General features: G+C 46.8%; 6 protein-coding genes across 7 annotated transcripts; 4 read left to right on the top strand and 2 right to left on the bottom strand.

The window, feature by feature from the left end:
* The first annotated feature begins 11 nt into the window (after nt 1–11).
* LOC110846265 (stromal membrane-associated protein 1) lies at nt 12–1152 on the top strand. The gene is made up of 4 exons (XM_022092960.2): nt 12–165; nt 227–360; nt 426–601; nt 664–1152. The coding sequence occupies exons 1-4, from the start codon at nt 48–50 to the stop codon at nt 1103–1105; spliced, it is 870 nt and encodes a 289-aa protein (XP_021948652.1). The 5' UTR covers nt 12–47; the 3' UTR covers nt 1106–1152.
* A 207-nt stretch (nt 1153–1359) lies between these two features.
* LOC110842236 (RNA-binding protein fusilli) lies at nt 1360–4756 on the top strand. 2 transcript variants are annotated; one of them, XM_022087950.2, is made up of 12 exons: nt 1360–1650; nt 1712–1822; nt 1880–2051; nt 2123–2185; nt 2240–2294; nt 2350–2460; nt 2530–2561; nt 2642–2785; nt 2974–3341; nt 3398–3805; nt 3865–4225; nt 4561–4756. In XM_022087950.2, the coding sequence occupies exons 1-12, from the start codon at nt 1504–1506 to the stop codon at nt 4683–4685; spliced, it is 2097 nt and encodes a 698-aa protein (XP_021943642.1). In that variant the 5' UTR covers nt 1360–1503; the 3' UTR covers nt 4686–4756. The 2 variants fall into 2 exon arrangements, with proteins under 2 accessions (XP_021943642.1, XP_035702369.1); XM_035846476.1 differs by having other exon boundaries at nt 1514–1650; nt 1703–1822.
* Nucleotides 4720–6089, bottom strand: LOC110842237 (plasmanylethanolamine desaturase). Its single transcript, XM_022087952.2, has 5 exons — nt 5781–6089; nt 5561–5714; nt 5381–5479; nt 5010–5303; nt 4720–4924 (listed from the first exon to the last, which is right to left on the bottom strand). Exons 1-5 carry the CDS (start codon nt 5848–5850, stop codon nt 4792–4794), a joined length of 750 nt encoding a protein of 249 aa, XP_021943644.1. The 5' UTR covers nt 5851–6089; the 3' UTR covers nt 4720–4791.
* Nucleotides 6090–6232: 143 nt separating this feature from the next.
* On the top strand, nt 6233–7195 carry LOC110842238 (ADP-ribosylation factor-like protein 8). Its single transcript, XM_022087953.2, has 4 exons — nt 6233–6551; nt 6611–6738; nt 6797–6985; nt 7050–7195. The coding sequence occupies exons 1-4, from the start codon at nt 6429–6431 to the stop codon at nt 7171–7173; spliced, it is 564 nt and encodes a 187-aa protein (XP_021943645.1). The 5' UTR covers nt 6233–6428; the 3' UTR covers nt 7174–7195.
* Nucleotides 7146–10606, bottom strand: LOC110842235 (E3 ubiquitin-protein ligase Su(dx)). Its single transcript, XM_022087949.2, has 10 exons — nt 10159–10606; nt 9799–10087; nt 9366–9743; nt 8945–9307; nt 8686–8886; nt 8309–8630; nt 8062–8256; nt 7837–8000; nt 7466–7739; nt 7146–7405 (listed from the first exon to the last, which is right to left on the bottom strand). Exons 1-10 carry the CDS (start codon nt 10319–10321, stop codon nt 7181–7183), a joined length of 2574 nt encoding a protein of 857 aa, XP_021943641.1. The 5' UTR covers nt 10322–10606; the 3' UTR covers nt 7146–7180.
* A 548-nt stretch (nt 10607–11154) lies between these two features.
* On the top strand, nt 11155–27415 carry LOC110856661 (low-density lipoprotein receptor-related protein 2-like). The gene is given in 42 exon segments (XM_022105159.2): nt 11155–11364; nt 11429–11434; nt 11495–11596; nt 11661–11687; nt 11745–11841; nt 11904–11944; nt 12000–12110; nt 12163–12286; nt 12344–12612; nt 12668–12978; nt 13037–13291; nt 13344–13644; nt 13705–14291; nt 14347–15131; nt 15186–15322; nt 15383–15602; nt 15663–15698; nt 15773–15898; nt 15959–16086; nt 16146–16405; nt 16463–16678; nt 16747–17210; nt 17269–17479; nt 17536–17986; nt 18042–18351; nt 18412–19814; nt 19873–20290; nt 20350–21104; nt 21162–21247; nt 21307–21484; nt 21542–21769; nt 21836–22017; nt 22076–23663; nt 23666–23729; nt 23786–24026; nt 24085–24190; nt 24256–24522; nt 24589–25239; nt 25302–26032; nt 26088–26581; nt 26637–27000; nt 27059–27415. Coding segments are annotated over 42 exon segments (13632 nt in total). The 5' UTR covers nt 11155–11279; the 3' UTR covers nt 27275–27415.
* Nucleotides 27416–27452: the final 37 nt, after the last annotated feature.

Below are 27452 nucleotides of genomic sequence, written 5' to 3' on the forward strand. Positions count from 1 at the left end.
TGTCAAGTGGTTTTAAAATTGGAATCTATAAAATTTAGCTAAAAAAAATGAGCACAAAACTGGAGAAGGAGCGAGTGAAGTTGATCCAGGAAAAGTGTCAGCAGATGTTGAACGAGATGCTGAGGGATGAGGACAACAAATACTGTGGGGATTGCGATGCCAAGGGTAAATACTCTGCTCTATTTATTTTTTTATTTTAATTAACTAACAATGTGACTATCCGTAGGCCCCCGCTGGGCCTCCTGGAATTTGGGGATCTTCCTCTGCATCCGCTGCGCCGGGATCCACCGGAACTTGGGGGTTCATATTTCCAAGGTGAAGAGTGTCAATTTAGACACGTGGACGCCGGAGCAGGTCGTGGTGGGTGGATGCTACTAATTTTATTTTAGTGTTTATTATGGTGACTTAACAAATTAATTAAATAGTCGATGAACAACATGGGCAACTCCCGAGGCCGGGCCGTGTACGAGGCCAACATTCCGGACACGTTCCGCCGCCCACAGACGGACACCACGCTGGAGAATTTCATACGAGCGAAATATGAGCATAAGAAATACATTGCTAAAGAGTTTGTCCCCACGGTGGTGGGGAGGGTGGATTGGTGGGTTTACTCTATTGTTATTTATTTATTAAGTGGGTTAATCGTGTGAATCCCAAATTCAGGACCCACGAGATCGACGAACTCATCGCGGCCAAGTCAAAGAAGAAACTGCACCCTCCAAATAATTCTATCCTGTTTCCTAAATTGACCATTGCTGGTGGTGCTACTACTCCAACTCCTGCTCCAAAACCTGAACCAAAGGAAATCCCCGTTCAAGAACCAAAAGTGGAGTCTTTATTTGATTTAAATGATATCGTTATCAGTTCGGTGGACACGACACAGGCGGCGACGCAGCAGCAGAATCAGCAGTTGCTGCAGGATTTGAGCATTTCCACGGGAGTGGGAGAGATGGGGGCGGAGAAAAAATTGACCAAGGAGTCCATTCTGAGTTTGTATAATAATTCCGGTCAACAACAACAGCAGATGCAGCAGCAGCAAAATCCGTTTTTACAACAGCAGTCGCAGTCACAGCAGTCACAGAATCAAAATTTTTTCAATTTTTAAACGTGGTTTTTTTACGGATATTTAATAAATTATTGGTAAATTATTAATTGGAAGTGTGGTTTATTTGGCATAAAATAAGCGGATCTGCATATTTTCCTTTAGATCCATGATATTTTCATACAATTCTGCTGCACCCCCAGCTAGATGTCTCCATATCCTCTCACCCTCACTACTCTCACTTTCCTATCTGCTCTCCACTCTTTCCTTCACGGGGCAACCACATTCAACTACCTGTTGAATCCTCACTACCACCACTACCTTTTTATTACCCAAAGAGACAGGTAAATCCACACCACCACCACCTTCACCGACCGACACAAACAGATCTCTACCATCACCACAGCAGATCTACTACCGCAGTAGTATAAAAATAGCAAAAATGCAGTGTGAACTATAAAATGCAGAAATATTTAATCCTGTTCGTTGGCAGTTTGGGCAGCGAGTCCTTCGAGGGCTTGAGGAACGTGGGGGATGATGAGTCGCCTGTGGTGGTCGTTAGGGTCGTGGAATTGGGAGAAGAAGAGGAGAATCAGGGGGGAGTGCTGGTAATTTTTATTAATTTTCAATATTTTTTATATAAAAATACAGACTCTAAAGTAATTGTAGAACATAAAAATCCCTTGTGAAACGGAGCCACCCTCCACCCTGACCAAATTCCTGGGCGGCTTCGACGACCCTGCTGCGGAGACCTTGCCCTTAGATCAGGCCATGGATAAGGTAATTTATCATATACTCATTTGCATACCACGAAATAACCCAATAATAACCCCACAGATCCGGACCCTCTACCCCTTGCACACTCCGATAACCCTTGGCCACCACCCTCTCCGGCAATGTTTACTTCCACGTCTACAAAGCATTAGAGAAGACTTCTCCTGCTTCCATGAATACGTCGACTTTTTTAACCTGTTCAGCGGTGGTGGTGCTAGTAGTGGTGGTGAGACAGGTGAGTGCGTTGGCCATGAACTCTGTTTTTTTATACAAGTCTCATGGTGCCCCTCATGTTTTAATATGTAGAACCATCGGAGGATGCTGATGTAATGGAGTGGATGCTGGGGGTCGTGAGGGGGAGGGTCAGTGGTGAGTCTTAAGATTTTAGTGGTGGGTAAGTTGCTTATCATTGTTTTTGTGTAGATCTTGATAAAATCGAGAGGGAAAAAATCATGGAGAAGTTGGAGCCGGGGATTTGGTGAGGTTTTTATGCTTTTCTTTAGTGAATTTGTCTTAATTGAAGAGTTGCATAGTACGAAGACGGACTACATCGACCCATCGACGGTGATCCGGGCGAGGGGGCTGCCCTGGCAGAGTTCGGACCAGGACGTGGCCAGGTTTTTTAGGGGTCTGGACATTGCCAGGTGAGAGGACTCAAGTGGTTTATGATTTTATTTCATGGGAATGATGCCATGATTTTATTTTTGATAAAGGGGCGGCGTGGCCCTGTGTCTCTCCTCGCAAGGTAATAATTTACACAAAATAATCATCCAACTATGTAAATTTCCATAAAAATGACCATTCCTAACTAACAAATCCCTACAGGCCGTCGCAACGGCGAGGCCCTGGTCCGCTTCACTACCTCCACCCAGCGCGACATGGCCCTGAAGCGTCACAAGCACCACATCGGCTCCCGTTACATCGAGGTGTACAGGGCGAGTGGTGAAGATTTCATCAACGTGGCAGGGGGTGAGTTATATTCACTTATCTCTCCAATGCTAATTCCCAGCCACTCACTCTTCTTCTCTCTCTTCTGCACTATCTTTAATCACATCTGATTTTCGTATTAGTCTTTTACGCTTTTAATCATGTTTGGAAGAGGTAATTATTTCTATTGATTATTTGTTGATTTAATTAATAAATTGATTAATTTATAGGAACGAACAACGAGGCCACGACGTTCCTGTCCCGTGGGGGTCACGTGATCCTCCGGATGCGGGGGCTGCCCTACGACTGCTCGGCCAAGCAGGTGTTGGAGTTTTTTAAAAACACGAGTAATAATAATAATGAGGAGAATAGCGACGAGAATGGGAACGACCAGGAAGAGAGTGACGATGGAATCCCGGTGCACTGCGGGGAGGACGGCGTTTTATTTGTGAAGCGGGTGGACGGGAGGGCGACGGGGGATGCCTTTGTCCTTTTTGAGAGTGAGGAGGACGGGGCCAAAGCGCTGTTGAAACATAAAGAAGTGATTGGGGCGAGGTACATCGAGTTGTTTAAGAGCACCACGGCGGAGGTGCAGCAGGTAAAATCACCTTTTTATCATTAATTGTAGTGGGTGGCTAATTACCTCAATTGCAGGTGCTCAACCGCTGCCTGGAACCCCCCCAGCTACTCAAACACCACCCATCATCATCATCCCCATCCCCACATACTCAACACCTCCTCTCTTCCCCCCACCACCACCCACACCACCATCACCACCCGACACACCAACTGCTCAGCCCTTTACTACTCCCTCAGCAGCAATTGTCTCCTTTGCTGCACTTATCTCCCACGGCGCCAGTAGTTCCGCAGCCTCAGCCGCCACCACCTCAGCAGCAACCCGCACCGCCGCCGCAGCAGATAATCACCTCCGGGACGAGGAAGGACTGCATTCGACTCAGGGGATTGCCTTACGAAGCGCAAGTGGAGCATATTTTGGAGTTTCTGGGGGAGCACGCCAAAAATATTGTTTATAGAGGGGTGCACATGGTTTATAATGCGCAGGTACGTACTAATTTTTAATTGCATAACACTAATTAACTAATAAATTCCTACATCCACAGGGCCAACCCAGTGGGGAAGCCTTCATCCAGATGGACTCTGAGCCCTCCGCCTTCCTCGCCTCTACCCAAAAACACCACCGGTACATGCTCCACTTTAAGAAACAGCGCTACATCGAGGTCTTCCAATGCTCTGGGGATGATATGAACCTGGTTTTGACCGGGGGACAGATTTCACCTCCTTTGGGACTCCCTTCTCCTCACCACCACTTGATCAATCAGCTCCACCATCACCAACAGTTACTGTCTCCTCCACAGCAGCAGCTCTTGTCCCCACCACAACTCCCCTCCCTCCTTCATCACCACCCGCACCAGCAGCAACTCCTCCTTGGCAGTGGTGGCGTCGGAGGCAGCACGGTGAACGGTATGTTAACCTTTCCCATGATGAACACGCTGTTTCATAATAATAACAAGCGGAGATGGGACCAAGCTTTTCTTGCTCAACAACAAATTGCGGAGGAGATTAAACGCGGGTTCTTTCGCTAATTTCGCTTTCTTCTCTCTCTCTCAAGGGGGTGTGTGTGTGTAGTTATTATTTTGTGGAGGAATTTTTATGTACAGTGTATTTTCTTATAAAAGGGGGCGTGGTTGAGGGTTAAGTGTTTTTTTTAGTAGAGAAAAACCTGGTGCTTAATATCAATAATCCAATTGTGAAACCAAAGAAATGTTCTAAAACTAAAAACCAAAAAATAATATTAGGAGGATTGTTCTACAACAACTATATCCAACAAAAGGTTTTCTACTACTTCCAGCCACTCCCCCTTAGTTCCAACGGGAGCAACGTCGTGGTGAGGACGGCGAGTAATGAAGTGTCCAAAGTTTGAGCGTTTTTTTAAATAAATTTGTTAAAGCGGAGCGTTTCTTTTTGAGCGTTTTTTTATTAACTAAAAACAGAGATTCACGTGTGTTAAATAAAAAAATTATTGAGCATCACTTGGCCCACATTAAATCATCCTCTCGGGGTTTTTTACCCGTTAGCAAGGTTATCAGGGACTCTAAATGTCTCCAAAAGTGGAGGGACTCCAGGGGGACGTTCAGCCAGCCGGTGGTTATGCAGAAGTGCCTGAGAGTTAGGATTAAATATTAGTTTCATCTCAAAATAAGCCCATTTTTTAATTGAAATTGCATAAAAATTAAATAAACCCTACGTCTCATGTGGCGCCACGTGATGAACCCTGTGATGTTTCCTCCCGAGGACGACCCCCCAGTCTTGGAGTAAAACAACCCACCTGGGCAGCCCATAGTAAGTGTGGCTCCATTTGTGTATTTGATTAGTGAAGGCAACGAGCAAGGCGAGGGCGTAGGTGAACCAAACCAGGAACGTGTTATCCAGGTAGAAGTGTGGGCTACGCCAGAGGTGGACGAATAATAAGGTCAGAAATGGCAGGGGGAGCATAAAGTTGTCGCCGTTCGTCTCGATAAAGTCGTGGCGGGTGATGGACCTATTATTTTTTATTAGAAGATTGTTTGTTTATTTATTGGGTGAATTTAGGGTAAGATAATTATGGGAGTGACTCACGTGGGGTCGAGGTGGTGCTCCCTGAAGGGGCGGATGAAGGCGGGGCCGAAGAGAGGCACGTGGACGGAACCCCAACTGTCGCAGGACCAGTGGAACAGCCTGCAATGCGGTTTTAGATGAGTTTTTTAGTGGAATTTCAATACAGTAATTTAAGAATAACCAGAAAATAGTAATGCCTACCCGGACAAAAAATCCGCGGTGAGCATCCCCGTTAGCACCGCACCAGCCACGATGACGAGCTCCCCTTTTTGAACATTATAGAGCAGGATGACTAGATTGGCGAGGAGGATGAACGTCGTCGCGTAGACGCAGATCATCTCCTGCATGCGCTTCCCTGTTTAAGTTAATTTTAATTAGACCCACACCAATATCACAAATATGAGTAATTAAAGACCATTACCCCTGCCATACAACCCCTGGAGGAGCTCCCCCTTTAATTTCTTGTTACTCTTAATCTTAATAGCACTCATTTAACTCTGATTGGTCTCTTCTTGAAGGCACACACGGGCATTAATAATTCACGTTAATTCTCACATTATTAATAATCTCGCTAAAATTCGCTATATTACGTTTTCTAAAATCTCACTAAAAATCTCTTGACTTTTATTTATATTAAAAATATAGAAAAAATAAGGAGAGAAAAATAAATAAATAAAAAAAGAGACCGGAGAAAAAATTCCGCGTGTGTTAGATCACACTGTAAAGCAGCGCTTGTGTGTTAGACTACACAGCTGGGTGGGTTACTCTACTTAAGAGGCACTCCTGCAGGACTTGGAGTGGGGGCAGGGGCGGCGGAACCTGGGGTTTATTATTATTTTTATTTAATAGTAATTTTTGTGAGCTTGAGTGGATTTTAAAAAAATAAATTAAAAATTAAACAGCAGTACGCCCCTGAGTATTGATTTTTCTCTCACTCTCTCACAATCCACCAACACAAAAGTCAAAAAAATGAGTCAGTCTTCTCAGTCAGTCAGACACAACAACACCACTCGGATCTCATCATAATCAAAACAATTACAACAAAATACCACTACAATTATTTTTAAAAATGTTCGCCCTGCTGAACCGGATGTTGGAGTGGCTCAAGTCTCTATTTTGGAAGGAGGAGATGGAGTTGACCCTCGTCGGCCTGCAGTTCAGTGGAAAAACCACTTTCGTCAATGTCATCGCTGTGAGTTTTATCTATATTTTAAGTTGAAAATGCATAAATAATAATAAATTATCCAACAGTCCGGCTCCTTCAGCGAGGACATGATCCCCACGGTGGGCTTCAACATGAGGAAGATCACCAAGGGGAACGTGACGATCAAAGTGTGGGACATTGGAGGCCAGCCCAGGTTTCGGTCAATGTGGGAGAGGTGGGTCTCACTTTTTAGTTAAATTCCCAATAAAATAACCATAAAAAATCCACTGCAGGTACTGCCGCGGAGTGAACGCCATCGTCTTCATGGTTGACTCTGCAGACCACGAAAAGATCGAGGCAGCCCGTAACGAGTTACACAATTTACTGGAAAAACCCCAACTGGTGGGGATCCCAGTCCTCGTCCTTGGAAATAAACGCGACCTCCCCGGAGCACTGGATGAAAATGGACTCATTCAGAGGATGTAATTTCTTATCTTCTATTTACCAAGTAAACTAAATAAACATCTCTCTCTCTCGTGACTCTAGGAACCTGGACATAATCCAAGACCGAGAGATCTGTTGTTACTCGATATCGTGTAAGGAGCGTGAGAATATTGACATAACTCTCCAATGGTTGACTGATCACTCTTCCTCAAAGTCAAATAAATAGTCTTTATTTATTCTTGTCCAAACCCTTCAGTTTCTTCAATTGCATAGTTTAATTTATCAACCAGAGCCTCGTAGGATTTGAATGGAGGGAGGTCCAGGCGATTAAAACAAGTGTGGGAACGGGGCAGCCAGGTTTCCTTTCCTACTTTTTCTATACAGAATCGCTGGGGGCCGTTAGAGCCCATCAGCTCAGCGAACCCGCCCACGGGGACACGGCACGTCCCGCAGACGAACTGTGGATAAGAAGTGGGTTTAGTTGGTTATGGAATTTTTTAAATAAATATGAGGCTAACCTGCAGCAACCGTGACCTCTTTTCATTGTCCATCCCTGTTTTGACGAACTGCCAGAACCAGGTGACCTGCTTGCTGGTTTTTGTGTAGTGTCTGTAAATCGTGTTCCTCTGCCAGTCGTCCACGTCGATCTCTTGCATTCCACAGAGTAAGAGTTCTAGTTCTCGTTCGTCGAAATATTTCAGCCATTCCAGGGGGACGACTTCGTTGAAGCCCTCGAGGAAGGAGCGGGTTTGCTCTTCGATCCCGCGGGTCATCCGCCAGGTGGTCATTAATCTAAGGGTTAGTTGGGTTTTAGGGTTGGTTTACTAAATTGGTTGATAATTAAGCTCACCCAGTAAATTGTAAATTGATAGTTAGTAAAGTAGCTCACCCAATGTACTCCTCCTTGTTCTCCTCCACGACCCGCACGGCATCCCCGTTCTCTTTCAGTTCGTGGTGGATCACTTGGCCGAGGATTTCGAAATCAACGGAGAAGTAGAGTTCTAATGACTCGGCCTCGGGGGAGGTGGCGAGGTCCGTGTCACGGAGCCAGACCTTTGGGATAATAATTAATAATCAAATAATTATGATTTAGTAATTTAAAGTAAGTACCCACCAACGAGGAGTAAAACTCTGGATCGACAGACTCTATATCCTTCGCGACGAGTTTCTTCCCCAGCATCCGCTTAAAGAAGGGCATCGTAAAAGCAGAGTAGATGAACCTCCCGTGATACAGAGCCATGGCGATGAAACGACCAATGAATTTGAAGTAGTGGAGGTGGTCGGGGTTCACGTAGGAGGCGGGGTTGATCTAATGGATTTGTTATTAGATGGACCCACAATAAATTAGTAAATACACTCACCTGCAGATTGTAATTATTCTTGTTCGCATACTCAAAGAGACAATACATTGGGTTCAGCACTTCATGGGAAAGTAGCAGAAACCACTCCCTGGCCACCCCGCCGTAGTCCAACCCCTCCTCACCGCGAAACACGATGTACAATCTCCTCCTCAGCTCATACGCCGGGTGACGCATGATTTGGTGGAAGGAGTCTTCAAACAGGGTGCTCCTACTCACGGTGATTTTTATGTGCGAGGGAAGCGCGTTGGAGGAACATAAGTAGCGGAACTGGAGGATCTTCCACTTGAAGGAGCGCTCGTAAACCACGTGTGGGGTGGTGTACCTATTTATTTAGTGGTTAGTTTGGTTGGTTTAGTATAAGGAAAATAAAAAATTACCCGGCCGCCCCTCCTCCCGCAGAGACCACGGAACTATCCGACGGCTCCCTAGGATCGTTAAAAGTCGTGCTCCTGGTATTGTGGTCGACAAAGTATTCCACTCCATCCTCCGTGACGCGGATCTCCCAGCCGGGTGGGAGCCCGTCACTCGAGGTTGTGGAGTCGTTGGTCCCCATCACGCGGGGGTCCTCCCATTGGGTCCTATTTAGGAAATTTATTTAATATTTATCGATAAACCCCATAAAAAATAGCAACCCACGTCTTGTTAACATGATTGATCCAGTAAGTCCTCCCATCTGGCCGAACCCTCCTCTCCCACCCATCCGGGAGTGGACCCAGGGTCTCCACGTCCGCATCCACGTCCCCATGGATGATCCCGCTCGTGGGTGCAGCCGCCGTGGGTTGTGGTTGGTAGAGGAAGCGGGATTTTCCTTGGAGTAAAATCCCTGCTCGCATGCCCTGCCAGGACTGGAAATGGGCGAGGCGTTCGGTGGACGGCCGTTGCCAGGTCGTGGAGCGGGTGTTGTGGTCGAGGAAGTAACACCGGCCGCGGGGGTCGCGACGCATCTCCCAGCCGGAGGGGAGGTCGTCTCCGGGGCGTTCCCAGGTTGTCGAGCGGGTTCTGTGGACAGAAATGGTGGTGAGTGGTGGATTTATTAATGAGTGATTGACGGACTCACGTGTGATCGACGTAGTACCGCCTCCCGAACTGGTCGTATCTGACTTCCCATCCGGGAGGCAAAGTTTGCTCCACGGGGGGTCGAGTAGTAGGACGCGGGGGTCGAATGGGTCGGATCCCACCATCCCACGTGACTTTTATCACTAAATTCCCAGCTCCCTTACGCCCAGCGTCGTCTTTCAGTTCTAAGTTTATTTCTTGGGTGGATTTGAGGAGGTCTTTCGGGGCGAGGGTCGTGGAACCGATGGTCGTGAGGTGTTTGCGGAGCAGGAGGGAGTAGTCGTTCAGGCGGAGGGTTATGGTGGGGGGAGGTGGTGTAGTGGTAGTGGTGGTGGTGGATGGTGTGGTAGCAGTGGTGAGGGAGGAGCGAGGCAGGGGGCTGCGGAAATTATTAAATATTAGTGATTTACAAATTTAATTAAGATATGACTCACAATGAAAACCACTCTCCCTCCCCGGTCCCAGCGGTCCCACTGGCCCCACCGTCCACCCACTGCGGATTGAAGGTCCCCCTCTTGACCTCTGTCTTTCTAAAAACCCCGTCCACCCCGACCTCCACGTACGGATTCGGCTTGGATAGAGTTTGGTGGAGTTTCTGTGATAATCCGTTAACGAGGGTGGACGTGGTGCTGGAGGTGGAGGGGAGCGGGGGCGGGGAGGACGCTGTGGAGGTCGAGGTCGTGGAGGTGAGGTGCGTCGTGCGGGGGATGAAGGCGCGGAGGACTATGGAAGATTTTATTAAAGAGTTATTATTTTAATGAATTAAATAAAGAGAGAAAAGTTAAAGAGGTGACCTTGTATTTTCAACGTGATGATATCATCGGATGTTGGTGATGGGACTATTACAAAGTCTTCGCTGGTGGGGTCCGGGGTGGGGAGTGTTGTGCTGGTGGGGGTGGGTGTTACTGTGGGGCTGCTGGGTGACTGCGCGGGGGGTGGTATCGTCGTAGGGTCCATTGTTTATTTATTTTATGGAATGTTTTTATTACATTTGTGTGTGATGATCAGCAGCGAAGTGGAGAGAAGAGAGAGAAAGTGTGTGTAAAGTGGTGGTGATGGTGAAGTGAGGTGAGTAATGTTGGGGAATTTGCGAGGCGAGTGAGTGTGGGGAGGGTGAGACTTTTTGAGATATTGTCTCAGGGAATTTGCAGATTTGCTTATTGTTTCTGCAGTGGAATTGTTGTTGGAATTGTTGGAAATTTGGAGGAGGAAACGATGAACCGATGTCCATTCTTTCGTATTGACAAAGTGGGAGTTTCCCGTTGATTCCGTTGAAATGGGTCGTCCGAAATTGTCCACTCGACTCTTGTTTCTTGGCTAGAAATGGGCCAACGAATTTAAGAACTACATTTCAGCTCCGATCCTCTCTTAAAAAATGCCTAAAAATATGAGAAAATATGAGAAATTCAATAAAAAAAGCGTCCAAATCGTCCACTAGCCTCTTGTCCACTGATTTATCGTGAAAAACCGTCGGAATTTGAGAAATCCCTGCTCGGAATCTGCTCACAAAAACGATCTGCCAAAATAAAAACATGCAAAAAAATCAAAACTCATATTCAATAAATTCCATTAAATATCTCACTAAACATTTAAAAAATCCCCATGCCAACAACACAACCACCACCAGGATCATAAAAAATCCACTCTCTACTAACAATCAACAATCAATCAACAAACCAGTTTTACTACCACCACCTCGTCGACTACCACCATCACCACCACTTTTATAATACACACCACTCTTCACTACGTCTACAATATTGGTCCCATGGTACTGCCAGGTACGAGCTGGATCCACCACCACCGGTGTAGTACTACAACAATCAAACACAAATCCACCTGTTGAACTATAACACACAATAAAAAACAATCACACACCACACCCACCTCCTCCTCCACCTTACGGAACGATGACATGATGTCACTACTCCCCATCCGGACGCTCGTCTTCCTCCTGCCCCTGTTTCTAATAACCCCCACAACCACGACAGAGTCCACAGGTGAGTTGTAGTCCATTTTCGGGTCAATAACCGAGGGGTTTCTAATAATTTTTTTAAAATTCAGTTTCAGGTACGTATTTTTAAAAATCCACTAAATTCCACGACTAAAAAAGCAGTGTCAATCCATTAGAAACGATAAGCTGCTCCTCTGACCAGTTCAAGTGTGGGAACAAAACCTCGGCCAAGTGCATTCCGAAGAGATGGGTCTGCGATTTTCATGCCGATTGCGCTGGTAATTATTTCACTATTTTAATTTAATAATTCCGGATTTATAAATCGTCTGACTAAATTTGCAGACGCCGAGGACGAGATTGGAGACTGCCGTGAGTACTCTTTTCATACGAATTTATATAAAATTTCCTAATTAAATAATTCCTTAGCCCCCCCTGAGTGCGACCCCGTGAGTCAATTTAAATGTGCCACGTACAAGTTCAACGCGAGTTCTTATTGTATTCCGGTTCATCAGAAATGCGATCAGTAAGAATAATAATTTAGTTTTTATTAATGGGAAAAGTGCTAATATTTTAATTCCACTGCAGCATCCCCGACTGCTTCGACGGATCGGACGAGGCCAATTGCCGTGAGTTTTTAATATCTCAATAAATGAATAAACCTATATAACTTGTAAATTCTAGAATACCGCCCCTGCGGCCCCACCGATTTCAAATGTGACTCCACGAAGGGTGACATTTGCGTCCCGGAGAGCAAAAAGTGCAATGGCTACTTTGACTGTCGCAATGGGGAGGGTACGGAAATTGGATTTCACTCTTTGAAAATTTACTAATCAAATTTCTGTAGACGAAAAAAGCTGTCCAAACCGCACTCTATCCTGTGACTTGACCCAATTCGCCTGTGGGACGGGGGACAAATGCGTGGAAATGGCCATGCGCTGCAATCACAGGGAGGATTGTGCCGATGGGAGGTAGCGTCATTCTCTTTAATTGTCATTAGAATTATTCTAAAAATAAATTAAATGTAGTGACGAAAAAACCTGCAACTTCCCGTCCTGTACGAAAGACCAGTACCGTTGCACGAACCAGTTTTGCATCCCGAAACGCTGGTCCTGCGATGGTCGAACGGACTGTTCGGATGGGTCGGATGAGAAGAATTGTACGATTAAATGTCCAGAGAACCAGTTTTTCTGCCCAAAAGGGAGCCTGGATGGGACGCCGAAATGCGTGGAAAAATCCGTGGTTTGCAATGGGAAGAGGGACTGCTCCGATGGCTCCGATGAGGAGGGCGTGTGCTGTGAGTTTTTATTAATTAATTGAATTATAGTAGAAATAACAATAATAAATCACAGCCACCACGCTCTGCCCGCAACTCTCCTGCACCCACAAGTGCGTCCCCTCGCTGGACGGAGGCGTGTGCACTTGCCCCGATGGGTTTGAAGTCTTTACTAACGACTCTCGAACGTGTGTGGATAAGGACGAGTGTGGGTTGTACGGGTATTGTTCGCAGTTTTGCGAGAATTCGAGGGGGAGCTACAAGTGTGATTGTGCCAGTGGTTATAAGCTTATTGAAGGGAAGAAATGCATAGCGGATGAGAAGGCTTTTATCTACTTTGTCCATCACACGGAGGTGTTCAGGATCAATCCAGAGGGGAGGAGTGAGGTGCGTTAATAAGTTAATTTCATTGGTGTTTTATACTAATTTTAAATGATTCCCATAGCTCCTGCTCCACACCCCCTCCGCCTCCGGCCTGGACTTCCACTACTCAAAAAAACTCTTATTCTTCTCCGACATAGAAACGCGAAAGATCTACGCCATAAAATTAACCGAGCCACCATCGAGTACTCCCCCGATTTACCAAACCTCCCGAACAACCACGGAGATTTCCCTCCCCTCAACGACGTGGTCACCCGTTGCCCTCGCGGTGGATTGGATCGGGGACAAATTATACGTCGTGGACTCCGTGGGGCAGAAGGTGCATGATTCACAATTTCTTATAATTTAAAATACTAATAGTAACTTTGTAGATCGACACCTTCGAGCTGGACGGCCGATCCCACGTGATAGCCCTGTCCCACAATCTAACCAACCCCTCGGACATAGCGCTGGACCCACTGATCGGACTGATGTTCATCGCGGATAATATGCGGGTGATGCGAGCGACCATGTCCGGAGGGGATGTTCGTGCCATAGTTACTGAAGCGGTTTATCGAGCGAGCGGAGTTGCCGTGGATCTCGTGGTGAAGCGGGTTTACTGGTGCGATAGTCTTTTAGATTACATCGAGAGTGTTAACTACGAGGGGGGGCAGAGGCAGAGCGTCGTCAGGGGTGGGTTTTTTTATTTTTAAATAATTTAGTAACTCCACCTAAAAAATCCTCTCTCCCTAGGCTCCTCGACGATCCCCTCCCCCACCCGCCTGACCCTATACAACACGAACGTCTACTTCACCGACTCCACCAAAGAAGGCCTCCTCGAACTCGACAAGTACTCCTCCACCAACACCCTCCGCACACTATACTCCAACCGCACGGTAACGAAAGAACCCCGCGCAGTGAAAGCCTATTCCTCCCTCGTACAACCCCACATCCCGTCCCCTTGTGGCTCGAACAACGGGGGCTGTGAAAAACTCTGCATTGTAACCAACACCCCCGAGGGGAACCTAGGCTTCGAGTGTGCCTGTCCCATTGGTTGGCAGTTGATGGAGGATCGCAGGAGCTGCATGGGAGTGAAGGAATTGCTGATTTATTCACAACATAAATTCGTAAAGGGACAAGTGCTGGATCCTGTTTTGGACTCGTTTACTGACGCGATTGTTCCGGTGGTTTCGAGATCCGCGAGATTCGTCGGGCTGGATTTTGATGCGCATGAGAATTTTATCTACTTTTCGGATGTGCTGCAGGATGTTATTTACAAGATTAAATCGAATGGGTCCGGGAAGGAGATTGTCCTCGCGGCGCAGAATGAGGGGGTCGAGGTGCGTTATTTAATGTAAATTTTTGAAATTTCATTCTAAAATATCAACTCCGCAGGGCCTCGCGATGGACTGGGCCTCAAAGCTCCTCTACTACATCGACTCCAAAGACGGGACCCTCTCAGTCCTCTCCACCCGGAACACCACGATCCGCCGTGTTCTACTCCGCTCTTTGAAACGCCCCCGTGCCATAGTGGTCCATCCAAATAAAGGATATTTATTCTACTCCGAATGGGATCGACCAGCGAATATTTCACGTGCAAATTCCGATGGATCGGGTGTGATAGTTTTTAGAAATGTTTTATTAGGATGGCCGAATGGGTTATCCATTGATTACCAGGCGGATCGTTTGTACTGGTGCGATGCGCTGTTGGACCATGTGCAACATGCCAATTTGGATGGAGGGGATATCAAAACTATTAATTCTAAGCTTATAAGGCATCCGTTTTCCTTAGTGGTTTTTGGGGATTTCGTCTATATCACGGATTGGAGGTTGGATGCGATTTTTAAGCTGGATAAAATAAAGGGGGACAGGGAGGTCATCGTTACCAAGGTTGATGAGACCAACCGGCTGTATGGAGTGAAGATTTACTCGCAGAAAAACCAGGAAATATCTAAATATCATCCTTGCTCTATTAATAATGGGAACTGTGCCGGGTTGTGTTTCCCATTGATGAAGGGTGATAAATTGGAGAGCGTGTGCGGCTGTGGTCAAGGGGAGAAGGTTGATAAGGATGGGAAGAGCTGTGTCCTGGATCCGGATGCTGAGCCGGTCAAGGTTTGCTCGAATTCGTGGCACTTTACTTGTGATAACCAGCGCTGCGTTCCTCAGTCGTGGAGATGGTGAGTTTTCTTTTTAGTTTTTTTGAGGGGTGATTTTAATAAGAAATATTTCAGCGACGGTGACGACGACTGCCTGGACGGATCGGATGAGAAAAACTGTACGAAACCGACGTGCACGGCGACGGAGTTTCAATGCAAAACTGGGAGGTGCATCCCCTCTTCGTTCAAATGCGATGGGGACAATGATTGCGGTGGGATTATTTTTATGGTTTTTTTGGGTAATTGCTAAAATTAGAAATTAAAATTCGCAGGCGACTCCTCCGACGAGCTTGGCTGCGTGAACGTCACTTGTGAGTCGAGTCAATTTGCGTGTGAGAACGGCCGATGTATTCCTCAAAGCTGGAAGTGCGACTCGGAAAATGATTGCAGCGATGGGAGTGACGAAGGAGATTTCTGCGCCGAGAAAACGTGTGCATATTTCCAATTTACGTGTCCTGGGAGCGGCCACTGCATCCCCAACTCGTGGAAGTGGTGAGGTTTTTATTTAAATTTACTATTTATAATTACTAATTTTTAATGGAAAATAAATAGCGATGGTGACTCTGACTGTTTCGGTGCTGGACAAGGGTAAATTTTATAATTATAAATTTTATCATCATAAAAATTCAAATATATAAACTAACCAAAAAACCCCTGAGCAGCCCCGCAGCGGACGAGCTCAACTGCCCACCCATTTCATGTCGAGAGAACCAATTCAAATGCTCAAATTTCAAACAATGCATCCATGAATCGTACAAATGCGATGGGATCCCGGATTGCGACAATGGGTGGGTTTTTTATAAATTATTTATTTCATTTGTATATTTTACTAAATTCTAAAAACCCAGGTCGGACGAGCAAGGCTGTCCGGAAGTAAAGGAGAACGAATGTCACCCGGAGAAGCAGTTTAAATGCATGAAGAGTGGGATTTGCATCCCGAAAGAGTGGCACTGCGATGGGAATCCCGATTGTGAAGGTCGGGAAATTAATTAAATTACCCATAATTAGAATAAAACTAAAAAATCCAATCTGTAGACAAATCCGACGAGCCGCCCAACTGTTCCCAGAAGCCCTGTTCCGTGGGCTACTGGAAATGCGGGAACGGGAAATGCGTCCACAACGCTTACATCTGCGATGGCAGCGATGATTGTGGTGACAACAGCGATGAATCCGTAGAACTCCACGCCTGTAAGAAAACCGTGAAATGCGGTCCGAACGAGTGGCCATGCCCGAAATTGCAATCCACTCGGTGCATCAACATCACCTCCATTTGCGATGGCATCGTGGATTGTCCGGTGGGTTTAAGTTACTAATTTTAATTGGAATGAAAGCTAAATTTACTATTTAAATAGAACTCCTCGGACGAAGGCCCCACCTGCGACCTGGCTGAATGCTCACTAACCACGTGTAACTCGCCGATGTGCAAGCAGACCCCGACGGGACCGCTCTGCATTTGTCCAAAGGGGGAAGTTCTTGAACCTAACTCTACCTCGGTCTGTACGGACTTTAACGAGTGCGAACTCAATCTTTGCTCCCAGGGGTGCACTAATACGAAGGGGAAGTTTTTCGTAAGCTCGTTATGATTTTTTTAAGATTTCAACTTAATAATTTACAAAATTTTATAAAAATCCTCCAGTGCACCTGCACGGCTGGCTACACCCTCGACCCCACCCCACCTCCGCAAACCCCTACCAAATGCAAAGCCCTGAACCGCACCCTGGCCTTCCTCGTGATCTCCAACCGCCGCTCAATCCTACTCTCCGATTTAAACGAACATTCCATCGAGAGACTCCCCGTTTTAGTGGAAAACGTCGTCGCCACCGCCTCTGACATGTCACGTGGGATAATTTTCTGGTCGGACATGAAACTGAAGAAAATCTTCCGTGTGAACCGGAATGGATCCGAGTTGAAAGAAGTGATTTCCAACGGATTGGATTTGGTCGAAGGGATCGCGTTTGATTGGGTGGGGAGGAATTTGTACTGGGTGGACTCGAGGTTGCACACGTTGGAGGCCACGGACGAGTGGGGGAAACATCGGGTCGTTGTGCTGAGTAGGAATGTTAGCCAGCCGAGGGGGATCGTGCTGGACCCGGATACTGGGTGGGTGTTTTTCAGTGGGGATTTTTGTGAATTTTTTGGTTAATTGTTATTTTCCTAGGAGCCGCTCTCTATTTTGGTCCGATTGGGGAGAGAACCCACGGATTGAGCGGATTTCACTGGATGGGACGGGGAGGACCGCCATCGTCACTACTAAAATCTTTTGGCCCAATGGATTAACTTTGGACACAGCGAATAAACACGTCTACTTCGCGGATTCCAAATTGGATTATATCGATTTTTGCAATTACGATGGGACCGGGAGGCGGCAGGTGCGTGTTATTAATTAATTTATGTGACTTATTTCACTATAATTTTAATCCCTTAGGTGCTGAGCTCCTCCCACTACCTCCTCCACGCCCACTCCCTCACCTTATTCGAGGACACTTTGTACTGGACAGACCGCCAACTAAACCGTATCCTCTCCACCCACAAATACCACGGAACGAACCAATCCGTCGTCCACCACGTCGTCTCCCAACCTCTCTCCATCCACGTTAATCACCCATCATTACAGTTTAATTACGAGAACCCCTGTTCAAAAGTCTCCTGCGACCAGTTATGCGTGCTGTCAAACAGTCCGAGTGGTTACAAGTGCCTCTGTCGACCGGGGTACACGACCCAAGGGGAGAAATGCGTTCAGGAAGACGTCCCTTATATTTTATTAGTGAAGAGCAATCAAATTGTGGACTTGAGCTTGTCCGATGATAAGAATTATTTCGTACCCATCGTGGGGATCGAGGGGGGGAGGGTGCTGGAGGTCGATAGGGAGAAGCAGGGTAGGTGGATAGTAATTTATTCATAAATTTCTTTACTAATTAATTAAAACCGTAGACCTCTACTACGTCGAGGGAGGAGAAACCCTTGAGAACGGAACGATATACAAGTACTCTTTATCTAATGGTAACCGGTCCCAATTCCTCGACCCCCTGAAAGACCCGGGCCTCATCGGATCACCTTACACAATAGCGTTTGATTGGATCGGGAGGAATTTATACATAGGAAATAAAGAAGCTTCGCTTATAGAACTGGTAAAAGTGGATGGGAAAAACAAGTACCGAATGGTCATCTTGGGAGGTGGAGAGTCCAACACGGAGAGTCAAGTGGGGAAGGTCAACGCGATCTGTTTGGATCCAATGGAGGGGTGAGCTTTTGATTTACTATTTATTAACAAACACACTAAAAAAATAATTCCCATGTGTAGAACGCTCTACTGGCTCGACGCTGGCCACATCTCCACTCCACCAAAACTCTCCACCGCCCAGATGGACGGCTCCTCCCCAAAAACCCTCCTGACCCTCACCACCCCGGGCACCTCCCTCACAATAGACCCCATAACAAAAACCCTGTATTATTCCCACTCTTCACCCCCAAAGATCTCTTCCTACTCCACAAAAACCTCGGAATCCACGGACCTCCTCACCACGAACCTCGCCTCCCCGATCTCCATCCAATACCACGAATCTCGCTTGTACTTCCTGGACCCTGTCTACGAGAAAATCACGATAATCTCCCTCCCCTCACTAGAAACCAAAAACCTCCGCGAGAACGAACCGGACCTAAAATCCATGCAGATCTGGAGGAAACAACCAACCACAAACAGTTGCCTCAACTCTAACTGTGATCATATCTGTATCCCAACGAACAACCGTGGAAGGAAATGCGCCTGCTCTCTAGGATACAAACTAACCTCGGAAACCACCTGTTCGAATTACAAATCCTTCTTGATAATCGCTCAGGAAGATAGGATCCGCGGGATTGGGGATGATTCAATCGAGGCCATGGTCCCCATCCACTCCAATGATAGACATATTCTACACATCGATTTATACATGAAATCTGGGTGGATTTATTGGATCGAGTACGGAAAGGGATCGACTAATGGTTTGTGGAGGATCCACCCCAATGGGACCGAGTTACAACAAATTATTTCTAAAGGAATCGGCTCCAACGGTCTGAGAGGACTAACAATCGACTGGATCTCCAAACAAATCTACTTTACAAACGCCTTCCCGCACGAGACATTTCTAGAAATTTGTAATTTAGAAGGTGGATTTAGAAAGATTCTGAGCAAGAAAAACTCTGATAACCCACGGGAATTAGCGGTGAATCCGGTGAAGAAATTTTTATATTGGATCGATTACGGGACGTTCCCTCGGATCGGGAGGGCCTTGCTCGATGGGAGCAATTGGACAGAGTTAGTCACGAGTGGGATCACGAATCCTAAGGATTTAACGATTGATTTTAATAATCATGATGTTTACTGGATCGATGCGACGTTTGATAATATTCAGAAAATTAACTACCAAGGTGGGAACAGGGTTGTGATTAAGAGGAATGTGCCCAATCCTGTGGGGATCAGTGTTTTTAGGGACTATGTTTACTGGGCGGATAAGAATTTGGGGTCGGTGTTTAAGTTTTCTTTGAAGGATAGTAGTGGTGGTGGTGGGAATGGTGCGGGGGATTTGATCCGATCGGGGATGAGCAATTTGAAATCGGTTAAATACTACGATTCCTATTCGCAACCGGAAGTGGAGAGTTACTGCGGGGTTTGTGAGCAGTTGTGCTACGCCATTGGGGAGAGGGTCCAGTGCGATTGCGCCACGGGTATGATAATTTATTAATTTATTTGTGATTATAAAACTAATAAAAATGTATTCCCTAGGCACCCTGGTGAACAACCGCTGCGTGCCCCTCACCACCTACCTCGTCTTCTCCACCCGCACGGAGATCCGCTCCGTCCACATCGACCCCACAAACACCCAAGTCCCCTTCGCCCCCATAACAAACCTAACAAACGTCGTGGGTGTTGATTTTGACTATAAAGACGGGAGGATAATTTACACACAGATCCGACCGGATGCAAAGATTAATTATTTCTCTGTGAGTGATTTGACCAAGACCGTGAGTGTTTTGACCAAAGGGATCAATCCAGAAGGGGTTGCGTATGATTGGGTGGGGAAGAAGATTTACTGGACGGACAGTGGGAATAGCTCGATTTATGCGATGGATTTGGATGGGGGGAACGTCGTGGTTATCACGCATGTGGATCGGCCCAGGGCGATTGTCGTGCATCCGTGCAAGTAATGGGTTTTATTAATTATTATTTCCACTGATAATTCACTAAAAAAATGATTAACAGTGGAACCCTCTACTACACGGACTGGGGCCTGTTCGGGACCTCCGGCAAAATCTACCGCTCCACGATGGCCGGGACGTTAAAACGTGCCATCGTCTCCACTGACCTCACTCAACCCTCCGGCCTTGCCCTAGACATCCCCGACAGCAAACTATACTGGACGGACGCGGTCCGTGAAAAGATCGAGCGCTCAAATCTCGACGGCACTTCACGTGAAGTCCTCATCACCGCGACGATCTACCCATTTGCAATAACAATCCACCAGGACTACATTTTCTGGACGGACCTCCAACTCCGCGGGGTTTACCGCGCAGACAAACACACCGGAGCGAATATGATTGAAATCGTGAAGAGATTAGAAGAGTCCCCAAGGGATATACAAGTCTTTGATGGGGGAAAACAGAGCTGCACTTACTCTCCATGTCAGGATAATAATGGGGGATGTGCGCAGAGTTGTCATCCTGGTGGAGATGGGGTTGCCCTGTGTACTTGTCTTCCTACTTTTACCCTTGTGAATAATGGGAAGATGTGTCTGCCTTCGAATTTCAGCACGTGTGACTCGTCGAAATTTGCGTGTGCGAATGGGAAGTGTATCTCAAGGTTATGGACGTGTGACGGGGAGGATGACTGTAACGATGGGGTAGCCAGTGATGAGGATAAGGGCTTTTGTGCCTTTCATACGTGTGGGGCTAATGAGTTTCGGTGCAGGAATGGGAGGTGCATTTTCAACTCGTGGGTCTGCGATTTTGAACCGGATTGTGAGTTATTATTTATTTTGTCGTTTGTTTTTTGCTAATTTCTCCCTGAATTTCCAGGCAACGAAACCCCATCGGCGGACGAGATGAACTGCACTTACCCCACGTGTAATGAGGGTGAATTCACCTGTGGCAATGGGCGTTGTGTGAGTAGTAGTCTTTATTTCACTCTATTTCCCATGCTAAAATCCCTATTTATCTCCAGATCCCCTCCTCCTTGGTCTGCAACGGGGTGAACGACTGCAAGGACAACAAAACCTCCGACGAGAGTCTGATGAATTGCAGAAACGCTAATAAAACCTGTCCCGCGACGCATCTGAAGTGCGAAACGACTAACATTTGCGTGGAGCCGTTTTATCTTTGTGATGGGGACAATGATTGCGGTGCGTCTTCTTTCTTAATTTTCCTGTATTATTTCCTAATAAAACTTTAATCCACAGGCGACAACAGCGACGAGAACCCTTTACACTGCTCCAAACGGACGTGCCCCTCTAACTCTTTCCGCTGTCCGAACCACCGTTGCATCCCTGCGAGCTGGCACTGCGACGGGGACCCCGACTGCCCGGATGGCGCGGATGAACCGGCGGATTACTGCAAATCCGAGATGAAAACGTGCTTTGGGGACTTGTTCACGTGTCGGAATGGGGCGTGTATTCCGAGGAGTTACAGTGGGTTCTTTTTTAATTAATTAATCTATTATCACTTTCTAACAACTTGTCTCCTAATTCCAAAAGTCTGCGACGGTGACAAGGACTGCCTGGACGGTTCTGACGAGGACGACACCACGAACCAGTGCAACAACCGAAAGTGTGACAACTCTACAGAGTTTTACTGCCCAGAGAATAAATCCTGGGGAAGGAGCCAGTGCATCCCGAAAAAATGGGTCTGCGATGGGGACCCCGATTGCATCAGTGGGGTGAGCCTTTTCTTATAACATAATGTTTAGCAACATTTAATGCAATACCCAACTAAAGAGAGACGAAAACACCACCCTGAACAACTGCCCACCGCCCCAACCCTGCTCCGAAGACCAATACCGCTGTGACAACGGCCGCTGTATAAACTCTGTCTGGAAATGTGACCTGGACAACGACTGCGGTGACGGATCAGACGAGAAAAAATCCTGCTCCTCGACATACCCAACCTGCACCCCTACCGAATTCGCCTGTAACAACTTCAAATGCATCCGCTCCTCATTCAAATGCGATGGAGAAAACGACTGCGGGGACAACTCGGATGAGTACAACTGCCCGCAGATACAGAGCAACTGCACCCACGGTCACACTTGTGATGGTGGGAAGTGCATAGAACTCGCTTCACTATGTGACAAAATAGCGGACTGTATCGATTCTTCAGATGAACCGGCGCATTGTAACGTTAACGAGTGTCTGATTTCCAATGGGAGATGTTCCCAATTATGTATAGACACCCCTCTGGGATTCAATTGTAACTGCACTGAAGGATACGAGCTATTAGAAGATAAAAGAACATGTCAAGACATAGATGAGTGCAAAACACTAGGCACCTGCGAACAGCACTGTTTCAACACTCCAGGATCGTACCACTGCAAATGTGACGAGTTGTTTTATGATAAAATAGGATCTAAGTGTAAGAGGTTAGACGGGATCAGACCCTGGTTGATCTTCACGAACAAATATTACCTCCGGAACATGTCCACCGACGGATCGGTGTATAACATTATTCTACAAGACCTGAGGAACGTCGTCGCACTAGATTTTGATATAAGAAACAATCACATTTACTACGCTGATGTTAGTGCAAAAACGATTTTCCGATCGGACATCACCACCGGAGTAAAAGAATCAATAATAAAACACGAATCCCACGGATTAGAAGGCCTCGCAGTGGATTGGATCGGAAGAAAACTCTACTGGCTCGATCGCCATTCTAAATCCTTAGAAGTCTCTGAACTCAACGGGACCAATAGAAAAACTTTGAAATCTAATATCCAAGATCCACGGGCGGTTGTTGTCCATCCTAAAAAAGGATTGTTATTTTACACCTCCTGGCATTTGCAGGCGTATATCGGAAGGATGAATTTGGATGGGAGTAATTTCACGATGATTCTGAATTGGGAAAACTCCATCGCGTGGCCCAATGCGTTAACTCTTGATTATATAAATGATAGGTTGTACTTTGCGGATGCCCATCTTGACTACATTGATGTTGTGGATTTGGATGGTAAAAACAGAAAAACGATTTTAAAAGGTGTCAGAGTCCCGCACGTGTTTGCTTTAAGCTTATTTGAGGACACGTTGTTTTACACGGATTGGAATTTAAAAGGAGTTTTCAAGTGTAATAAGTTTAATGGGAGCGATTGGACCGTGATTAGAAACACTACCCATCGTCCTTATGATCTGCATGTTTTCCATCCTTTGAGACAGATCCCGGATGATTCGAGGTGCGAGGGGAATGGGGGCTGTTCTCATCTTTGTTTGTTGAATGGGAGTGAAGGGGAGAGCTGCAAGTGTCCGAATCAGTTTGTTCTGAGTGGGAAAAATTGTGTGGCTAATTGTACGAGGGGACAGCATCGGTGTGGCGGGGGGATGACAAGTGTGTGCCGCATTATTGGAGGTGCGATGGGGAGGGGGATTGCAGGGATGGGAGGTGAGGATATTTACTTTTTAGTGTTTTAACTGGTTAATACAATAATAAATTAATAGTGACGAGTCATCCTGTCCACCCCGCCTGTGTAAAACGGGTCAATTCCAATGCGCGAATGGGAACTGCACCTCACCGACTTCCATTTGTGACACGATCGATGACTGCGGGGACGCCAGTGATGAATCGCTTTGCTCCGCGGATTGTGGGGAGAACGAGTTCAAGTGTAAAACGAGTGGGAAGTGTATTTTGAACAGTTGGAGGTGCGATGGGGATGCGGATTGTGGGGATGCCAGTGATGAGGTAGGGAGTAGTTTTTAATATTATTTTAGTGGATTTGTAATATAATATTAATAAATAGGACCCCACGGTGTGCCACAACCGGACCTGCGACAAGGACACGGAATTTACTTGTAACAATGGGAAGTGTATCCCGGTCCTCTGGAAGTGTGATTACGACGATGATTGTGAGTTATTTAAACGCTTCAACACTTAATTCATGGCTAACTCCACATGCAATTCTAATCCACAGGCGGGGACGACAGCGACGAGCCCGCCCAGCAATGCCGCCAGCGTAACTGCACCGAGGGCTGGCGTCGGTGTCCCACGTGGGGTAACTATCGCTGCATCCCAGAGTGGTTATTTTGCGATGGGAAACCAGATTGTAGGGACGGATCGGATGAAAAACCTGAATCTTGTGCGAAGTGTGATCCGCAAAGGGAGTTTCAATGTCGAAACGGAAGATGTGTCCCTAACTCGTGGTTGTGCGATTTTTCCAATGATTGTGGGGATAACAGTGGTATGTTAATTAATTATTTTAATCACCCCACTCACTACTCACTAACTCCCCACTCTCTCCCCTTAGACGAACTCCTGACCACCTGCCCCACGGGCTACCGCCCCTGCTCCGAGTCTGAATTCAAATGCTCCAACAACCGCTGCATCCCGTCCCGTTTCCTCTGCGACATGGACCAGGACTGCCTGGACCCAGAAAATTCCGATGAAAAAGACTGCTCCAACCACACCTGTCCCTCCACCCAATTCCAATGCAAGTCCGGCCACTGCATCGCCATGCACTTTAAATGCGACGGAGAAAAGGACTGCTCCGACCTGTCCGACGAACTCGACTGCCCACCACGCTACCCTCAAGGGAAATACTGCCCCAAAGAGAAATACGAGTGCAATAACCACCTTTGTATAAGTCACACGGATCTTTGTGACGGAACGGATGACTGTTTGGACAATAGTGATGAGCTGCCTGGGTTATGTACTAACTTCTCGTGTGATAAGCTGCATAGGTTCCAGTGTGCGAATAACAAGTGCATCCCGAGGTATCAGGTCTGTGATGGGAGGGACAATTGTAATGATGGGGTGGCGAGTGATGAGAATAATCAGGGGTGCAGTAGTAAATTGAGGCAGTGTGGGCTGGGGGAGTTTAGGTGTGCCAACAGGAAGTGTGTGGATAAATCTGTGGTGTGTAATCTGGAGGATAACTGTGGGGATCACTCGGATGAGCGTGAGTACTTTATTTATTTTCACCAATTGAATAGTTAATAACCCTTATTAAAAATCCCCTAGTCGGCTGCCACCACAAGCTAACCTGCTCCACCCAAAACGGCTACTGCCGGGACACCTGTACGAACCTCACCTCCGGCTACATCTGCACCTGCTCTCACGGTTACATCACCTCAAAAACCAACCCAAAAGAGTGCTCCGACGTGGATGAGTGCGACACCTCAAACCTAAACCAATGCTCCCAAAAGTGCACTAACCTCAATGGGACTTATTCCTGCTCCTGCCTCCCCGAGTTCACCCCAAACATCGGCTTCCACGGGTCGTGTCACTCCACTTCCACGGTGGAAACCACGATTTACGTCTCCAACGGCCCGGAGATATTAACCCTAACACCACAAAAAACCACCCAACTAATCCGCAATGAGAAACGCGTGGAATCCCTCGATATCTACGGCGACCTGATCTACTGGGCGGACTCCTACGACCGGACGATCAAACGTAGTTGGATCCCTGGTAGGAAATCCGGCAGTAAAATCGGTTACGGACAGGACCTCGAGATAAAAGCGAATGGGAAGCTGACTTGTGTGAAGGTTGATCAAATCACGGGGAATCTTTACTGGACGGAGACGGATCGGAGTGGGTCCAAGCCTAAAGGGAGGATTGGCGTTGCCAGTAGTGATGGGAGATATAGAAAAAGTTTGATTTCAGGGGGGTTGGAGTTTCCTACTAGTTTGGCGATTGATGCGGAGATGGGGGTCATGGTGTTTTCGGATGCGGGGGGTGGGGGGCCGAAGGTGAATAGTTTATTTATTTTAGAGGAAATAGTGGTGAATAATTAATAAATTACAGATCGACACCGCCTGGCTGGACGGCTCCAAACGCTACACCCTCATCTCCACCAACATCCGCTACCCCACCGGCCTCTCCATCGACTATTCCCACTACCAACGTCGCATTTATTTCGTGGACACAAAATTATCAAAAATCGAATCCATGAAACCCAACGGACAGGACCGAATAACAATTTTACAATCAGACAACTTACGACACCCGATAAACCTCGACGTCTTTGAGTCCTCCATCTACTGGGTGACACGTGACTCTGGGGAATTACTCCGTCAAGACAAGTTCGGAAGGGGTGTGAGTGTCATGATGGAGAGGAATTTGGTTAATCCTACTTCCGTGTTAGTGTGGAATTCGAGGAAGCAGGTTTTAGGAGGGAATCCATGCGGGAAGTCTAATTGTACTCATTTGTGTTTGCTCATTCCTGGGGGGGCGAGGTGCGGGTGTCCCGAGGGGGCTGCGGGGGTTAATGGGGGGAGTTGCGATGCTCCCTTTGAGAGGTAATTTTTTATTAATTTTTTATAGTAACCCCAGCTAAAAACTAATAATCCATAGACCCCGCCCGGACCCACTCCCCTGCTCCTGTCTCAACGGAGGGATCTGCATGGAACTCAAATCAGAACTGAGCTGTAACTGCCTGGACTCTTACTCTGGACAAAACTGCGAAAATTTAGTCGCAAAAGAGCGCGTCTCCGCCACTGGGGAAGATTCCTTCAGCGCCGGCTGGGTCGTGGCGCCCATCGTTTTCATCTTGTTAACTCTCTTGGCCGCTGCTTTTTATGTTGTTCTGAGGAAAAGGAACTATTTTGGGAAGCCTTTGGGTGGTGGTGGGGGTGGGGGGACGAGTTTTAGTGCGGGGAGTGTGGTCAGTTTTAGGCAGGGGAGCAATGTGGAGTTTGGACAGCAACAATCGCAAATTGTAAGTGTTTTACTATCTTTAATTAATGCGGAAACTAACGATTAAAATGCAATTACAGGATACGAAACCGCACTCCACGTCGGACTTTAGTAATCCAATGTACGAGCTGGACCCTAATTTACCATCGGGATCTACTTCTTCTTCTTCAGCGGCGATAATCACCCCCCAAACGACGACGATATTAAATAAGCCGAAGCAGTTTGAAATAGCGGAGGTGGACACGGGGAAGGATACACAAAATTTAATTACAGAAGCTGGTTCTTCAGAGTGCTAGTAGTTGATTAGGTTTTTTTTCGTTGTGATTTTATTGAACAGTGTGTCATAATAATTTATTTTTTATCTTTAGGGTATTGTTTTTTAGATTTAATAAAGTAAAGTTTAGTTTGAAGTAATAAAGTTTTTGTTAGTTGAGGAATTGTGTGTCCATCTTTTTCTTAGCGTTTTTGAGAGAT

Source organism: Folsomia candida, unplaced genomic scaffold (genome assembly GCF_002217175.1).
Source record: "Folsomia candida strain VU population unplaced genomic scaffold, ASM221717v1 Fcan01_Sc001, whole genome shotgun sequence".
NCBI lineage: Eukaryota > Metazoa > Arthropoda > Collembola > Entomobryomorpha > Isotomidae > Folsomia > Folsomia candida.

Excerpts from the sequence above, each read along its gene's own strand:
- LOC110842235 (XM_022087949.2), bottom strand. The coding sequence starts at position 10,321 with ATGGACCCTACGACGATACCACCCCCCGCGCAGTCACCCAGCAGCCCC. Across the intron at positions 9,744-9,798 it reads GAGGGAGAGTGGTTTTCATT|CCCCCTGCCTCGCTCCTCCC; the intron begins GTGAGTCATATC and ends TAATTTCCGCAG. Across the intron at positions 7,740-7,836 it reads AACAAGGAGGAGTACATTGG|ATTAATGACCACCTGGCGGA; the intron begins GTGAGCTACTTT and ends ACTAACCCTTAG.
- LOC110842237 (XM_022087952.2), bottom strand. The coding sequence starts at position 5,850 with ATGAGTGCTATTAAGATTAAGAGTAACAAGAAATTAAAGGGGGAGCTC. Across the intron at positions 5,715-5,780 it reads CCAGGGGTTGTATGGCAGGG|GGAAGCGCATGCAGGAGATG; the intron begins GTAATGGTCTTT and ends TAACTTAAACAG. Across the intron at positions 5,304-5,380 it reads GAGCACCACCTCGACCCCAC|GTCCATCACCCGCCACGACT; the intron begins GTGAGTCACTCC and ends AAAAAATAATAG.
- LOC110842236 (XM_022087950.2), top strand. The coding sequence starts at position 1,504 with ATGCAGAAATATTTAATCCTGTTCGTTGGCAGTTTGGGCAGCGAGTCC. Across the intron at positions 1,651-1,711 it reads AGAATCAGGGGGGAGTGCTG|AACATAAAAATCCCTTGTGA; the intron begins GTAATTTTTATT and ends AAGTAATTGTAG. Across the intron at positions 1,823-1,879 it reads TAGATCAGGCCATGGATAAG|ATCCGGACCCTCTACCCCTT; the intron begins GTAATTTATCAT and ends ATAACCCCACAG.
- LOC110842238 (XM_022087953.2), top strand. The coding sequence starts at position 6,429 with ATGTTCGCCCTGCTGAACCGGATGTTGGAGTGGCTCAAGTCTCTATTT. Across the intron at positions 6,552-6,610 it reads CTTTCGTCAATGTCATCGCT|TCCGGCTCCTTCAGCGAGGA; the intron begins GTGAGTTTTATC and ends ATTATCCAACAG. Across the intron at positions 6,739-6,796 it reads TTTCGGTCAATGTGGGAGAG|GTACTGCCGCGGAGTGAACG; the intron begins GTGGGTCTCACT and ends AATCCACTGCAG.
- LOC110846265 (XM_022092960.2), top strand. The coding sequence starts at position 48 with ATGAGCACAAAACTGGAGAAGGAGCGAGTGAAGTTGATCCAGGAAAAG. Across the intron at positions 361-425 it reads GGACGCCGGAGCAGGTCGTG|TCGATGAACAACATGGGCAA; the intron begins GTGGGTGGATGC and ends TTAATTAAATAG. Across the intron at positions 602-663 it reads GTGGTGGGGAGGGTGGATTG|GACCCACGAGATCGACGAAC; the intron begins GTGGGTTTACTC and ends TCCCAAATTCAG.